The 17,075-nt window shown below is 39.6% G+C and overlaps 1 protein-coding gene across 1 annotated transcript; it reads right to left on the bottom strand.

Annotated features, from left to right (window-relative positions):
• Window positions 1-11,317: 11,317 nt before the first annotated feature.
• LOC309872887 (olfactory receptor 5AN1-like) lies at window positions 11,318-12,256 on the bottom strand (the record flags this gene model as incomplete). Its single annotated transcript, XM_082747854.1, has 1 exon — window positions 11,318-12,256. One exon carries the CDS (start codon window positions 12,254-12,256, stop codon window positions 11,318-11,320), a length of 939 nt encoding a protein of 312 aa, XP_082603980.1.
• Between the last annotated feature and the right edge of the window lie 4,819 nt (window positions 12,257-17,075).

The raw sequence follows: 17,075 nt of genomic DNA, 5'->3' as shown, positions 1-17,075 counted from the left end.
TTTTTAATTTCTTGAGGAATCTCCACACTGTTCTCCAAAGAGGCTGCACCAACTTGCATTCCCACCAACAGTGGAAGAGGGTTCCCCTTTCTCCACATCCTCTCCAACACATGTTGTTTCCTGTTTTGTTAATTTTGGCCATTCTAACTGGTGTAAGGTGATATCTCAATGTGGTTTTAATTTGAATCTCCCTGAGGGCTAATGATGATGAACATTTTTTCATGTGTCTGATAGCCATTTGTATGTCTTGATTGGAGAAGTGTCTGTTCATATCTTCTGCCCAGTTTTTGATATGATTGTCTGTTTTGTGTGTGTTGAATTTGAGGAGTTCTTTATAGATCTTGGATATCAACCTTCTGTCTGTACTGTCATTTGCAAAAATCTTCTCCCATTCCGTGGGTTGCCTCTTTGTTTCTTTGACTGTTTCCTTTGCTATGCAGAAGCTTTTGATTTTGATGAAGTCCCAAAAGTTTATTTTCACTTTTGTTTCCTTTGCCTTTGGAGACATATCTTGAAAGAAGTTGCTGTGGCTGATATCGAAGAGATTACTGCCTATGTTCTTCTCTAGGATTCTGATGGATTCCTGTCTCACATTGAGGTCTTTTATCCATTTTGAGTTAATCTTTGTGTACGATGTAAGAGAATGGTCGAATTTCATTCTTCTACATATAGCTGTCCAGTGTTCCCAGCACCATTTATTGAAGAGATTGTCTTTTTTCCACTGTATATTTTTTCCTGTTTTGTCGAAGATTAATTAACCATAGAGTTGAGGGTCCATATATGGGCTCTCTACTCTGTTCCACTGGACTATGTGTCTGTTTTTATGCCAGTACCATGCTGTCTTGGTGATCACAGCTTTGTAATAAAGCTTGAAATCAGGTAATGTGATGCCCCCAGCTTTATTTTTGCTTTTCAACATTTCCTTAGCGATTCGGGGTCTCTTCTGATTCCATACAAATTTTTGGATTATTTGCTCCAGCTCTTTGAAGAATACCAGTGGAATTTTGATTGAAATGGCATTAAAAGTATATATTGCTCTAGGCAGTGTAGACATTTTAACAATGTTTATTTTTCCGATCCAAGAGCATGGAATGTTCTTCCATCTTTTTGTGTCTTCTTCAATTTCTTTCATGAGTGTTCTGTAGTTCCTCGAGTACAGTTCCTTTACCTCTGGTTCGGTTTATTCCCAGGTATCTTATGGTTCTTGGTGCTATAGTAAATGGAATCGATTCTCTAATTTGCCTTTCTGTATTTTCATTGTTAGTGTATAAGAAAGCCACTGATTTCTGTACATTGACTTTGTATCCTGCCACGTTGCTGAATTGCTGTTTCAGTTCTAGTAGTTTGGGGGTGGAATCTCTTGGGTTTTCCATATAAAGAATCATGTCATCTGCAAAGAGAGAGAGAGATTGACTTCTTCATTACCAATTTGGATACCTTTTATTTCTCTTTGTTGTCTGATTGCTGTTGCTAGGACTACTTTTATTATGTTGAACAAGAGTGGTGAAAGTGGGCATCCTTATCTTGTTCCTGATCTCAACGGGAAGGCTGCAAGCTTTTTCCCATTGAGGATTATATTTGCTGTGGGTCTTTCATAGATAGATTTGATGAGGTTCAGGAATGTTCCCTCTATCCCTATACTTTGAAGCATTTTAATCAGGAACAGATGCTGGATTTTGTCAAATGCTTTTCTGCATCAAATGAAAGGACCATGTGGTTCTTTTCTCTTCTCATATTAATTTGTTGTATCACATTGATTGATTTGCGAATGTTGAACCATCCTTGTAGCCCAGGTATGAATCCCACCTGATCATGGTGGATAATCTTTTTAATGTGCTGTTGGATCCTGTTTGCTAGGATCTTGTTGAGAATATTAGCATCCATATTCATCAGTGATATTGGTCTAAAATTCTCCTTTTTGGTAGGGTCTTTGCCTCGTTTGGGGATCAGGGTAATGCTGGCTTCATAGAAAGAGTCTGGAAGTTTTCCCTCTGCTTCAATATTTTGAAACAGCTTCAGGAGAATAGGTGTTATTTCTTCTTTGAAGGTTTGGTAGAATTCCCCAGGGAATCCGTCAGGTCCTGGCCTCTTGATTTTTGGGAGATTTTTGATCACTGCTTCAATCTCGTTATTAGATATTGGTCTATTCAGGTTGTCCATTTCTTCCTGGTTCTGTTTTGGTAGTTTATACTTTTCCAGGAATGCATCCATTTCATCTAGGTTGCTAAGCTTATTGGCATATAACTGTTGATATTAACTTCTGATGATTGTTTCTACTTCCTTGGTGTTAGTTGTGATCTCTCCCTTTTCATTCATAATTTTATGAATTTGGGCTTTCTCTCTTTTCTTTTGAATTAGTGTGGCCAATGGTTTATCGATCTTATTGATTCTTTCAAAAAACCAGCTTCTCGTTTCACTGATACGTTCTACTTTATCTTTGGTTTCTACCTCATTGATCTCAGCTCTAATCTTGATGACTTCCCTTCTTACGTGTGGAGTTGGTTTGATTTGTTGTTGATTCTCCAGTTGTTGAAGGTGTAGAGACAGCTGTTGTGTTCTGGATTTTTCAATTTTTTTGAGGGAGGCTTGGATGGCTATGTATTTTTCCCTTAGGACCGCCTTTGCTGTATCCCATAGGTTTTGGACCGAAGTGTCTTCATTCTCATTGGTTTCCATGAATTGTTTTAGTTCTTCTTTGATCTCCTGGTTGATCCAAGCATTCTTAAGCAAGGTGGTCTTTAGCTTCCAGGTGTTTGAGTTTTTTCTGAACTTTTCCTTGTGATTGAGCTCCAGTATCAAAGCATTGTGATCTGAGAATATGCAGGGAATAATCTCGGTCTTTTGGTATCAGTTGAATCCTGATTTGTGACCCAGTATGTGGTCTGTTCTTGAGAAGGTTCCGTGCGCACTTGAGAAGAATGAGTATTCTGTTGTTTTAGGGTGGAATGTTCTGTATATATCTATGAGGTCCATCTGGTCCAACGTGTCATTCAATGCTCTTGTTTCTTTATTGATTTTCTGCTTCGATGATCTGTCTAATTCTGAGAGAGGCGTGATAAGATCTCCTATGATTAGTGTATTCATATCAATATGACTCTTTATCTTGATTAACAGTTTTCTTAAGTAATTGGCTGCTCCCATATTGGTGGCATTGATATTTACAATTGTTAGATCATCTTGGTGGATGGTCCCTTTAAGGATTATGTAGTGTCCTTCTGTATCTCTGACTACAGTCTTTAGTTTGAAGTCTAATTTATCTGATATGAGAATCGCTACCCCAGCCTTCTTTTGAGGCCCATTGGCATGAAAGATGCTTCTCCATCCCTTCACTTTCAGTCTGCGTGTATCTTTAGGTTCAAAATGGGTCTCTTGTAGACAACATATGGATGGGTCCTGTCGTTTTATCCAATTTGCAACCCTGTGCCGTTTTATGGATGCATTTAGGCTATTCACATTGAGAGTGATTATTGATAGATACGTTTTTATTGACATCGAGTTACCTTTGAAGTCTTTCTTTCTGTAGACTCTCTCTATATTTCTGTTCAATGCTATTCTTGGGATTTTTCCTCTTTTATAGAATGCCCCTTAATACTTCCTGCAGTGTTGGCTTGGTGGTTGCATAGTCTTTTAAGCCTTGCTGGTCTTGAAAACTCTTTATCTCTCCATCCATTTTGAATGTCAGTCTTGCTGGATAAAGTATTCTTGGCTGCATGTTCTTCTCATTTAGTGCTCTGAATATATCTTGCCAGCCTCTTCTGGCTTTCCAGGTCTCTGTGGACAGGTCTGACATTATTCTGATGGGCTTCCCTCTGTAAGTAAGGAGCCTCTTTGCCCTGGCGGCTTTCAAGAGATTATACCTACAATTATAATTCCTCAATTTGACTATCAGGTGTCGTGATGTTTTTTTGGAATGTATAATCTTGGGTGGAGACGTTTCAGCCTCTAGTACATGAACGCAGGTTCCATTCGCGAGATTGGGAAAATTTTCATGAAGGACTTGTTCCACTATATCTTCTAGACTTCTTTCTTTCTCCTCCCCTTCAGGGATTCCAATAATTCTGACGTTGGAGTGTTTCATGGCATCATTTATTTCCCTGATTCTGTTTTCATGGTTTCTAAGCTGTTTGTTCCAGGCTTCCTCCTGATCCTTTCTCTCTATCTGTTTGTCTTCCAGATCACTAATTCTATCTTCTGTCTCAGTTACCCTACCTTTGAGAGAGTTTAGATTAGATTGGAACTCATTGAGAGCATTGTGAACCTCCTCCCTGGTAGCTTTAAGCTCCACCCTAACATTGTGAACATCCTGTCTGGTTGCTTTCAGTTCAGCCCTAATCAATTCTGTTTGGTCATCCATGGCTTTCTCCAACCTAGCTATTGCCTGGATAATTGTTAGCCTGAATTCTCTTTCCGACATATTGTCTATGTTGAAAGCCATTAGCTCTGTTGCAGAAGGTCCATCCTCTGTATTTTTCTTCTGTTGGGCATTCCTCCTCCTAGTCATTTTGGTGGGAGATGACTGAACAGATGTAGCTGGATGTATCAACTGTGGTGCAGTCAAGGTGTACCCTGGAACACTTCTGAGCAATCAGGATTCCCCACCCAAATGAGAGACAAAAGAAAAGAAAAAGAAAAAAGAAAAAAAAAAAGAAAAGAAAAAAAGAGAGAGAGAGACAGGAAAGAAAGGGAAGATGAAAAAGAAGGTTCAGCCCAGATGGGCCCCAAGTTAAGATTTATGAAGTAGACAAACAAAAAGAGATAAAAAGACTGATACAAGTATATGACAAGAGAAAAAAATATATATGCAAATAAAGAAAGAACCTCATCAAAAAGAACCACAAGTGTAAAATTTATATGCTATTAGGACAAACACAAAAAACACAGAAACACTGGTGGAAGAAGATGGGAGAGTTCTTATAAATTCTCAGTGTGTGCAAGGAAGGTTGTTTTGATTCTTCCTGGACGTATCTTGATATCTTTGTTAAAGGATCAACTTTCCTAAGATAAAGGGGATTAAAAATTGGTTTACCTATAGGGGTAGTATTGACTGGGGAAAGGGGATTACTTTGAAGTTTAACTCTATATGAATATTAGAGGATAAAAATAAAAAGGAATAAACTAGACTAAACTAAACTAAAATTTAAAAAAAGGAATTCAAAAAATAAAAATGCAAAAGAAAAACATAGATATATGTATCAAAAAGTTCAGGTTAGAAAGGTATTATGGAATTTGATGTACTGTAGAACTCGCTGTGATGGTAAATAGGTTAAAAAAATTACCTATGTGTAAAAAAAAAAAAAAAAAGAAAGAAAAAAAAGAACCGGAGTAGTGGGAACGAGTGAACAGTACAAGTTTTCCTATGAAGTAGTGGTTCTTCTCTTGTAGTCCTTTTATTTTCCCTCTTTTTTTTTTTTTTTTCTTTCTTGGTTTGTTTTCTGGGGGTGGGGCCTGTCACGTGGGTTGTCAGTCAATGATGTTTCCTGAGTTAAGTCCTCCCACCCCCCTCAAGGGGGTGGGCTCTGAGGAAACTGTTTTTTTTTTCAGGCTTTTGTTCTCTGGCGGTTTTTATGCTTGTTCACTTTTTTTTTCTCTCACCTTGACCGCCTTTGATGGTTTTTGTAGTTTTAGAGGAAAACAAACCGCACCCTGATCTCCCTCTCAGAGAGAAGCCTCAGTCTGGGTGCAGAGCCTAAATAAGTTCCCCCTTGGCCACTGGCAGAGCAGGTTCCAAGTTGCAGACCCTGGGGGCGCAGGATCTTTTGCTTGTACCCAAAGCCAAGGCAGTGGCAGCTGTCTGGGAGCTCCCGACCGCCAGAGAGGTTCCAAGCAGCAATCGCACACTGAGATTTTGCTGCTGGCCGGGGCTGGGAGTGCCCGGCTTGCGCGCACCTCTTTCAGAGGCTGCGCGGCTCGGGCACTGAGAACGGGGCGCTGGTCCGTAAGCACCAGTCTGGGCTTTTGCGCCCCTCTGTCAGGGGAGAGTTTGGGGCGCACGGCTTAGGCTTTGAAACAATGGTGCGGGTCAAAGAGCACCGGCCGGACCTTTGTAACTCAGGGGAGCATGAGGGACGACGTGTGCGCGTATCTCAAGCTTTGTGGTAGGGCTCGCGCGTTCTGCCGACTGGCGTGGCTCCCATCCCCTCACAGGAACTAGAACCCACGCATTCTCGGGTGTGCTGGCGGCTTAGGGACCAAGAGCTGGTTTCTCCGCCACACTCTCTCTGTCTCAACGCTGGGGAGGCTGTCCTGGGACCGGGGACTTAAGCCCCTGTCCCTAGCCGCCCTGATGTCCACAATTTCCCCCTGCGATCCTTTGCTCTTTTGGAGTGCTTTCAACCCATCTCCAAGTTAATGCTGGTCCCCAGATGCAGGGCACTCTCGCTCGTATTGGGGTATTACTTCCCAACCGGTCGCCTCTGGTGGCTCCCTCCCCCTTTTGTTTATCTTCCGATATCAGTCTGCCATTCCCATTCCGCTTTACCTGCCCCCTGGTGTCTTCTGTCCCTGTAAAGATCCAGATGTGTATAATTCTGATCTCAGGCTGATTTCATGGGTGATCGGAGTTCTTTGGTAGGTAATCAGCTCACTTTGGGGTACCGGCTGAAAAAGCGCCTCCTCCTACTCCCCCGCCATCCTCTTTCTACCTTCAAAAAAATTATTTCTTTTCTGCATAACAATATTCATTGTTTTTGCACCACACCCAGTGCTCCATGCAGTCCGTGCCCTCTCTAGTACCCACCACCTGGTTCCCCCAACCTCCCACCCCCCACCCCTTCAAAACCCTCAGATGGTTTTTCAGAGTCCATAGTCTCTCATGGTTCACCTCCTATTCTAATTTCCCTCAACTCCCTTCTCCTCTCCATCTCCCCTTGTCCTCCATGTTATTTGTTATGCTCCACAAATAAGTGAAACCATATGATAATTGACTCTCTCTGCTTGACTTATTTCACTCAGCATAATCTCTTCAAGTCCCAGCCATGTTGCTACAAAAGTTGGGTATTCATCCTTTCTGATGGAGGCATAAAACCCCACAGTGTATATGGACCACATCTTCCTTATCGATTCGTCCTTTGAAGGGTATCTTGGTTCTTTCCACAGTTTGGCGACCATGGCCATTGCTGCTATAAACATTGGGGGTACAGATGGCCCTTCTTTTCACTACATCTATATCTTTGGGGTAAATACCCAGTAGTGGCAGGGTCATAGGGAAGTTCTAATTTTAATTTCTTGAGGAATCTCCACACTGTTCTCCAAAGAGGCTGCACCAACTTGCATTCCCACCAACAGTGGAAGAGGGTTCCCCTTTCTCCATATCCTTTCCAACACATGTTGTTTCCTGTCTTGCTAATTTTGGCCATTCTAACTGGTGTAAGGTGGTATCTCAATGTAATTTTAATTTGAATCTCCCTGATGTCTTCATTGGAGAAGTGTCTTCATATATTCTGCCCATTTTTTGATATGATTGTCTGTTTTTTGTGTGTTGAGTTTGAGGAGTTCTTTATAGATCCTGGATATCAACCTTTTGTCTGTACTGTCTCCCATCCAAGTACTAACCAGGCCCGACCCTGCTTAGCTTGTCTGTACTGTCATTTGCAAAAATCTTCTCCCATTCCGTGGGTTGCCTCTTTGTTTTCTTGACTGTTTCCTTTGCTATGCAGAAGCTTTTGATTTTGATGAAGTCCCAAAAGTTTATTTTTGCTTTTGTTTCCTTTGCCTTTCGAGACATATCTTGAAAGAAGTTGCTATGGCTGATATCGAAGAGGTTACTGCCTATATTCTCCTCTAGGATTCTGATGGATTCCTGTCTCACATTGAGGTCTTTTATCCATTTCGAATTTATCTTTGCATACGGTGTAAGAGAATGGTTGAGTTTCATTCTTCTACATATAGCTGTCCAGTGTTCCCAGCACCATTTGTTGAAGAGATTCTCTTTTTTCCCACTGTATATTTTTTCCTGTTTTGTTGAAGATTATTTGCCCATAGAGTTGAGGGTCCATATCTGGGCTCTCTACTTTGTTCCACTGGTCTATGTGTCTGTTTATGCCAGTACCATTCTGTCTTGGTGATCCCAGTTTTGTAGTAAAGCTTGAATTCAGGTAATGTGATGCCACCAGTTTTAATTTTGTTTTTCAACATTTCCTTAAACTCCATCCCCAAACTACTAGTACTCATAAAGCAATTCAGTAACGTGGCAGGATACAAAAACAATGTACAGAATTCAGTGCTTTCTTATACACTAACAATGAAAATCCAGTAAAGGAAATTAGAGAATCGTTTCCATTTACTATAGCACCAAGAACCATAAGATACCTGGGAATAAACCTAACCAAAGAGGTAAAGGATCCATACTCGAGGAACTACAGAACACTCATGAAAGAAATTGAAGAAGACACAAAAAGATGGAAGACCATTCCATGCTCTTGGATTGGAAGAATAAACATGGTTAAAATGTCTATACTGCCTAGAGCAATCTATACTTTTAATGCCATTCTGATAAAAATTCCACCGGTATTCTTCAAAGAGCTGGAGCAAATAATCCTAAAATTTGTATGGAATCAGGAGAGATGTTTTTTGAAGATACAGTCTTGCAACTAAAAGATGAAGAAATCTGGAAATATAATGCATAGAATAATGACCATAATCAATAACACTGTGTTACATTCCTCACAGAGGTGCTTCTCCTAATGAAGCCCTTATGGTTTTTAGAAAGATGTCTCAAATGTTCTTGCACATTTTGAAAGAACAATGCTTCAAAGAACATACCTGTGCCTGCAATGGGGGAAGGAGGGCATGCATCCTTTATTAATACTGCACTACTTCTTTGGCATGGGATAAGCCTTCACATTCTCTCTCAGAGGTTCAGTGATTCTCCTTATCTTAATCCTGTCCAACTGTAAACTTGTGAAAAATTTGTCAAGGCTTCCAGTACCTCTTCAGTTATAGTCCTTAACTAAATGGAAGAATTATGTGATTTACCAGAGTTAAGACGCTGCCCCCAAAACCACATTAGGAACCTAGTGAATCTCCAAGGATAATATGTGAATTGTAATGACATCTGTTTTATATCAGTTGGTTCAAGTCTGAGGAACCTGGTTATCAACAGTCAGTGTTGATACACTTCTTTTTTTCTTAAGATTTTATTTATTTATTTGACAAAGAGTGATCACAAGTAGAAGGAGAGGCAGGCAGAGAGAGAGAGAGAGAGAGAGAGAGAGAGAGAGAAGCAAGCTCCCTGCTGAGCAGAGAACCTGATGCGGGACTCGATCCCAGGACCCTGAGATCATGACCTGAGCCGAAGGCAGCAGCTTAACCCACTGAGCCACTCAGGCGCCCCAAGATACACTTCTTGTTCCACGTTTCAAGCAGATCACAAGGACCAAATGTATCGTGTTTTACTTTAGACAGAAAAACTGGCCAGCATTTAAAACCCTGCCTATCACACAATCTCCTTCCTCTCTGGCTCCTAAGGGTTCCCACAAAATATCAGCATTAGTGTAAGTCTAACTATCTACTCCATAAATTAGATCACCCCATACAAAACCATCGATCTCTATGACATAAAATGTTGAACAAAGACAATAAAGAAGTATACTAGCTTACCATATTTGTTCTTAGTTGGCAATATTTAATCTTTGATAACTCTATTATTTTTAAAATATTTTTATGTATTTTTGAGAGAAAGAAAACACAGATGGAGTGAGAAGGAGAATCAGATTCCACACTCAGCAGAGTCTAATGTGGGGCTTGATCCCAGGACCCTGAGATCATGACCTGAGTTGAAAGTAGACAGCCAACTGAGTGATGCAGGTACCCCTCAGTAACCATTATTACAATGAGTTTTCACACAAGTCTCCTCACACCAAACATGAACAGATGTCTGAAATATTAGAAATGATTTGAGAATGTGAAATACCAGCTATGTCAGGGTAAATTTTCTCTCATTGAGAGAGAAATTTGAATCCCACAATGTCAGAAAAAGCTTTTGGCTGGGATATGGATTTTGAACATCATCTTCTATCAGAAATCTCCACTGATGTCCTCCATGTTATTCCTTATTCTCCACAAGTAAGTGAAACCATATGATAGTTGACTTTCTCTGCTTGACTTATTCTACACAACATAATCTCCTCCAAGTCTCATCCATGTTGATAAGATGGAGGATACCAGGATATGGGAAGGAGAAGTGAATGGGGAAAATCAGAGGGTATGACAGAACCAGAGACTGGACTCTGAGAAACAAACTGAGAGTTTTGGAAGGGAGGTAGGAGAGGTGATGGGTGAACCTGGTAGTGGGTATTAAGGAGGGCACATATTGCATGGAGCACTGGGTGCAGTGCATAAACAATGAACCCTGGAACACTGAAAAAAATAAAATTAAATTAAGATGTGGAAAAAAAAGAGAGAAATCCCCACTGAATACTAGAAGCAAGAAACACATCATTAGACTCATAAAATAAATGGTACTGAAGAAAACATATCCTTCATTCCATTCCTCTGTATGCTTCAAATCACCTCCTGCTTCCTTAGATTACAGCTGGTGAAAACTGGGATGTGACTAAATTTACTAGATGCTTAAGCAGAAAAGAGACTTCAGACAAACATTAGCCAGCTCAGACTGTTCTTCCCAGGAGACACAACCAGGGCAATTGTATAGCTATGTTTCTATTCAAAGGCACATCACCTATATCTTTTTGTTCCCATTAAGGTCTGATATACAGAAGAAACCTCAATCACCCTCGTGTCTGGATTATGCTGCATCAAAATTTTTGGGAGACAAGGTCTCTACACTCCTGGGGGCCTCTGTCAGGTATCACTCTTTTACAGTCAGAGGTCTGAGATTGAACAGGGGTCAATCTCTAAAGTAAAGAGAAGTACACGTTTTTAAAGTTTAACATTTTACAAATACTTGCAGATTATTTTTAAGATTTTATTTATTTGAGAGAGAGAGAACACAAGGAGAACAAGGGATAGAGGGAAAGGGAGATGCAGGCTCCCTGCTTAGCAGGGCTCAATCACAGAACCCTGGGATTCTAACCTGAGCAGAAGGTAGATGCTTAACCAACTGAGCCAACCAGGTGCCCCACATGCAGTTTACTAATAAATGATGAGGCCACTCCTTGTGTAGTTTGAAAGTATGAACCTCCGGGACTTAAAGATATTGTTCTTGTGTGGAATCAAGTCAGCTGTCAGTCCATTTGGCATATTATCTGTGTCAAATTAACCTTTCTTTACCCAAAGGCAGTATGAATTTTGTTAGATTTCATTCCTGTGCATGTTACTAGGGGTTAAGGTTTCTGAAAGGACAAATCTGGACAGAACCTCAGCAGAACCATCTCTTCTTTTGGAACCTCTTCAAGGCATCTTTGATTTCCTTGTTCCTCAGACTGTAAATCAAGGGATTCAACATCGGAATGGCCACAGTGTAGAATACTGATGCAAATCTGTCAAAAGTGGAGGAACCGCCAGAGCTGGAACTCAAATAGACATAGACAGTTGAAGTATAGAAGAGGGAAACAGCTGTCAGATGAGAAGCACAAGTGTTGAACGCTTTGGACCTGCCTTTAGCTGAAGTGATCTTCATGATGGACATAACAATATAGCCATAGGATATCATGATAATGAGGGCATTTATTATCCCAAAGAACATTGTTAATATAGCAATCAACAGTTGCACAAAGAAAGTATCAGTGCAGGACAGGATTATCAGTTGGGGCATGTCACAGAAGAAGTGCTTGATGACATTAGGCCCACAAAAGTGGAGCTGAAACATGGCATACAACTGAGATGTAGAAGCAGAGAGTCCAGCCAAATAGGATCCCAGCACCATCTGAATACACAGGGTGGGTGACATGATGGTTGAATAGAGAAGTGGATTGCAAATGGCACTATATCGGTCATAAGCCATGGCTGTCATGAGACAAGACTCACTCAGTCCCATGGTTGAAAAGACAAAGTACTGAACAACACAACCCACAAAGGTGATGGTCTGCTGCTCTTGGAAAAAGTTGGAGAGCATCTTGGGAGCTATAGAGGTCACATAGCAGATATCTATGAAGGACAGATTACTGAGGAAGAAGTACATGGGTGTGTGGAGGTGAGAGTCCATCCTTATTAAGATGATGAGGCACAGGTTCCAAGTCAGAGTCAAAATGTAGATCAGCAGGAATACAACAAAGAGCACTGCTCGGATTCTGGGAAAATCAGAGAATCCCAAAAGGATGAAATAGGTGATCTGTGTAATATTTCCTCTCCCAATCATTGGCTTGCTGCTTCTAAAATCAGGAAAGAGAGAAGAGAATACACAGTTGACTCAGGTGAGATGACAGTATTACATTGCCCATATGTGCTGTTTTTTTCCCTCCATAGAGTGCTGGAAAGCACCAATGTCTCACTGTCCTGATAAAAAGACCCAGCTCTTCATCTCAAATTATTAAGAAGAGTGATTTTAAAAGTGATGTATTATATGTTACCTAATAGAACTGAAAGTTTTTTTAAGTGCTTCAGGTTCTCAATTTTTTCATAAATTCTCATGAAAATTAAAGAGATAAGTGGCGGGGGGCATGGGAGGTTGGGGGAACCAGGTGGTGCATATTATAGAGGGCACAGATTGCATGGAGCACTGGGTGTGGTGCAAAAATAATGAATACAATTATGCTGAAAATAAATAAAAAATAAATTTAAAAAAGAGATATGTTTGAATTTGAGAACTAAAATATATAAAGTGATTATTACAGAGATCATTCATTAAAAGTTTTTTATTTTTTATTTTTTATTTTTTTTTTAAAGTTTTTTAAAACGTCTGATAATTCATTATATTACCACTGCTTTACAAGGCCATAAGTAGAATCGCTCTAGATTAAAACTGAGATAGCCCTCAGGCCCACATGGCCATCTAGATAATGTTTTGAGATTCCCTCTTTTATCCCTAAGAAAGTTATTTATCCTCTTTATAATAATTTCATAAACTTTTATATGAATGCAGTTAATGTATCATCTTTTAACTGACCTGGAAAACTACAACATAACTTATGACTCATAATATTTTCTTGAGGCACAGTATATGTGCCCAATAAAGTTATGGAACTAATCTTTTAGGGAAACCTTCGTACTACATATACCAAAAGGAAGGCAGTACAGCTCACTATTTACCCTAACATTTTTTCAATTTTAGGGTACTTTACTACTTAAGAAAAAACATGGTATTTTGCTTAAAGATTCAGACTTTGGAGTTTTGTCTGATACCCTCTCACTTTATGAGCTTCTCTCAGTAGCTTAAAAACACTAATATTGATTTACTCAAAGTGAAGTGATAAAATTAAGAACCCCTGGACTATGAAATTACTAGGACAGTTACAAGAAAATTCATGGAGATGCTCAGCACACAATCCTGTACACAGTAATTGTTCAATAGGTGTTGGCTATTATTATGGATTGGTTACAGATAACCATGAGTGACAGCTGTAGCCAAGGTTAGGAATGTCAACAGTGTTACAGTTGTATGGGTTAATTTAATGGATTTTCTAAGGCATCACTGACCTTGCAGACAGTGAGTAATCATTACCTGTAGGCAGATGTGGATTCAGACCTCATGTAGAAGCAAATCAAACCACCCAGGGCCATGAAGACACAAAGCACATAAACAATTTTCTATTTAGTTTTCTTGAGTTTGAGTACAGTTGATTAACTGACAACCTGCATCAGACTATGATGGACACTGATGCAGAGGAAAAGTAAACAATTTTAATTAGCATGTATTACACAGCTATGTGTCATATGTTTTATTGATACAGTCATCATGTTAGAGCTCATTAACAGATTCACAGTAGGTTGCAACAATGGCCTATACTCTATAACTGCCTGTCTTTCCTTCAGAAGAAAGAGTGCGTCAATGAGAACAGCTAAGAAATTCTTGAGAAAATATTAATAATTAAAAAGACATGAACTTTCAAATATTAAAAAGCTTTGTGAACACTGATCACTTAACTATTCCTATGAAAATAGATATGTGCCTGGTTGGCTTAGTGGGTTAAGCCTCTGCCTTCGGCTCGGGTCATGATCTCAGTGTCCTGGGATCAAGTCCCACATTGAGCTCTCTGCTCAGTGAGTAGCCTTCTTCCCTCTCTGTCTCTGCCTGCCTCTCTGCATATTTGTGATCTCTCTCCCCTGTCTGTCAAATAAATAAGTAAAATATTTTAAAAAAAGAACAAGAAAATAGACATGTGTCAAAAGACCTTATAGACATTTTAGGAAAATTTAAATATCAGTTAAGCATTTAAATATGATAAAATTTGTATTTCAAAATGATAGAAAAGGATAAATTTTGATATGCATTCATATAATTTTGGTATGTGGAAAAATGTCTGAAATATAACACCAGAACAGAAAGTATAAGTAAAATATGACAATTTAAAATTTGGTTAGGTGAGAAAAATCCACTTAAGTTAAATACTTTTGAAATACAATTCACAAGGGAAAAATAGTCACAATGCATTTAAAAAGACAATATAGTAATGCCTTTAATATAAAAGACATAAATCAGGGGATGGGGCACTCATATTTACTACTGATGAGGGTACAGAATGGTTATACCTTCCTGAAGGATTTTTTTTTTTTTTTTTTGCTTTTTAAAATATCTCTGTCTCTTAGAATTTCTCTGCCTCTTTCTCTTTCTCTCACACACACAGATTCAATACAGGAAATAAATAAAACTGCCTGAAGTAATGAAAGGTATGATTCTGGTTTCCTTCTTTAAACCTCTCCATGTTTGATCGTTTTCAAGAACCCCTATATTGACAGGAACAAAAGCTGTTAAGATAGATATAAATCCTTAAAAGTAAGCACAGAGTGAGAGAGAAAGGGAGAGGGGAAATAAAGGGAAGAGAGAATCACACAGAAAACAGACTTTCAGAATTTCCAGGCTTTTACCTACTGGCTGTGTCACCCTTAGCAAGTTATTTACCCCCTGTGCCTCAGTTGCCTCATCTATAAACAGTGCTAAGAGTACTTACCTTTGTACCTTTTGGAGAACAGTGTGGAGATTCCTCGAGAAATTAAAAATAGAACTTCCCTATGACCCTGCAATTGAACTCCTGGGTATTTACCCCAAAGATACAGATATAGTGAAAAGAAGGGCCATTTGTACCCCAATGTTTATAGCAGAAATGGCCACGGTTGCCAAACTGTGGGAAGAACCAAGATGCCCTTCAATGGATGAAAGGATAAGGAAAAATGTGGTCCATATACACTATGGAGTATTATGCCTCCATCAGAAAGGCCGAATACCCAACTTTTGTATCCACATGGATGGGACTGGAAGAGATTATGCTGAGTGAAATAAGTCAAGCAGAGAAAGTCAATTATCATATGGTTTCACTTATTTGTGGAGCATAACAAATAGCATGGAGGACAAGGGGAGTTAGAGAGGAGAAGGGAGTTGGGCAAATTGGAAGGGGAGGTGAACCAGGAGAGACTATGGACTCTGAAAAACAATCTGAGGGGTTTGAAGTGGCGGGGGAGGGTAGGAGGTTGGGGTACCAGGTGGTGGGTATTAGAGAGGGCGCGGATTGCATGGAGCACTGGATGTGGTGCAAAAATAATGAATACTGTTATGCTGAAAAAAAAAAACACTACTTACCACCTCAGAGGGTTGCTGCAAAGACTGATTGACAAAGTGCTTAAAACAGTCAGGGCTCAATAAATGTTGGTGACTATCATCCCCATTATCATTCCTCTCTGTGAAGGAAAAATACAGCAAAGTAATACTGAAATATCAAAAAGCTCTTCACATAAATTATTTTCTAAATTAGATGGTCTCTAAGCTGAGACTCAAGAATATTGTTAGTTAATGACAGTATTTATTTCTGTCTGGTGTTACTCTGATATCTCCCAGTCAGCTGGAGTGTAAACTGCTGATGCCGCTTTTCATGGACCACCACCACCAGGCACTCTGAGCTGATGAAGCTCCATACAGTGCATGGTCTAGTGGACATGTTTCACTTGTCCTTGTATATGAGTATTTGTGTTACTGAACAAATACATGGTGAACAAATGGTTCTTTCACCCACTTTTGGAAGCAACACTAAAATTATCTTATTTCATTTAAACTATGGTTTTATGAACTTGGAAATCTTTCTTTTGACTCCTAAAGTGTGGCCAATATAGCTTCTCCACAATTTTATCCAAGGTGAGTTAGAGTCAATGAAAATATTCTGAAAACATAAACTCTCATGCACAACATCCCCCAATACACCAACATAATCAATCAATTTGATGAAAAGAAATCAGGCTTCTGATCAATCACTTGCAGTAGAATTCTTCACTTTCTTATCACATTCTGGTGACAGAAGCAGCCAGAGATAAAGGTATTTCATGTGACTCATCATTCCCCAAAAGATAAGGAATTGTGGATTGTTCTACTATTTCATGACAATATGTGTCTTTTTTCCCATTTTATTTTATTTCTTTTCAGTGTTCCAAAATTCATTGTTTATGCACCACACCCAGTGCTCCATGCAATACATGCCCTCCATAATACCCACCACTAGGCTCACCCATACTCCCACCCCCTCCTCTCCAAAACCCTAAGTTTGTTTCTTACAGTCCACAGTCTTTCATGGTTTGTGTCACCGCCCAATTTACCCCATCTCACTTCTCTCCACCTCCCAATGTCCTCCATGTTATTCCTTATGTTCCACAAAGGATATGAAGCCATATAATACTTGACTCTCTCTGCTTGACTTATTTCACTTAGCATAATCTCTTCTAGTCCCATCCATGTTGATACGAAAGTTGGGTATTCATCCCTTCTGATGGAGGCATAATACTCCATAGTGTATATGGACTACATCTTCCTTATCCATTCGTCCACTGGGCATCTTAGTTCTTTCCACAGTTTGGCAACTGTGGCTATTGCTGCTATGAACATTGGGGTACAGATGGCCCCTCTTCTTACCACATCTGTATCTCTGGGGTAAATACCCAGTAGTGCAATGGCAGGGTCATAGGGAAGCTCTATTTTTAATTTCTTAAGGTTTCTCCTCACTGCTTTCCAAAGTGACTGCACCAACTTGCATTCCCAC

The sequence above is a fragment of the Mustela nivalis genome (genome assembly GCF_964662115.1).
Source record: "Mustela nivalis genome assembly, chromosome: 9".
In the NCBI taxonomy this organism is placed as follows: domain Eukaryota; kingdom Metazoa; phylum Chordata; class Mammalia; order Carnivora; family Mustelidae; genus Mustela; species Mustela nivalis.
This window is presented reverse-complemented; position numbering and strand designations above follow the sequence as displayed.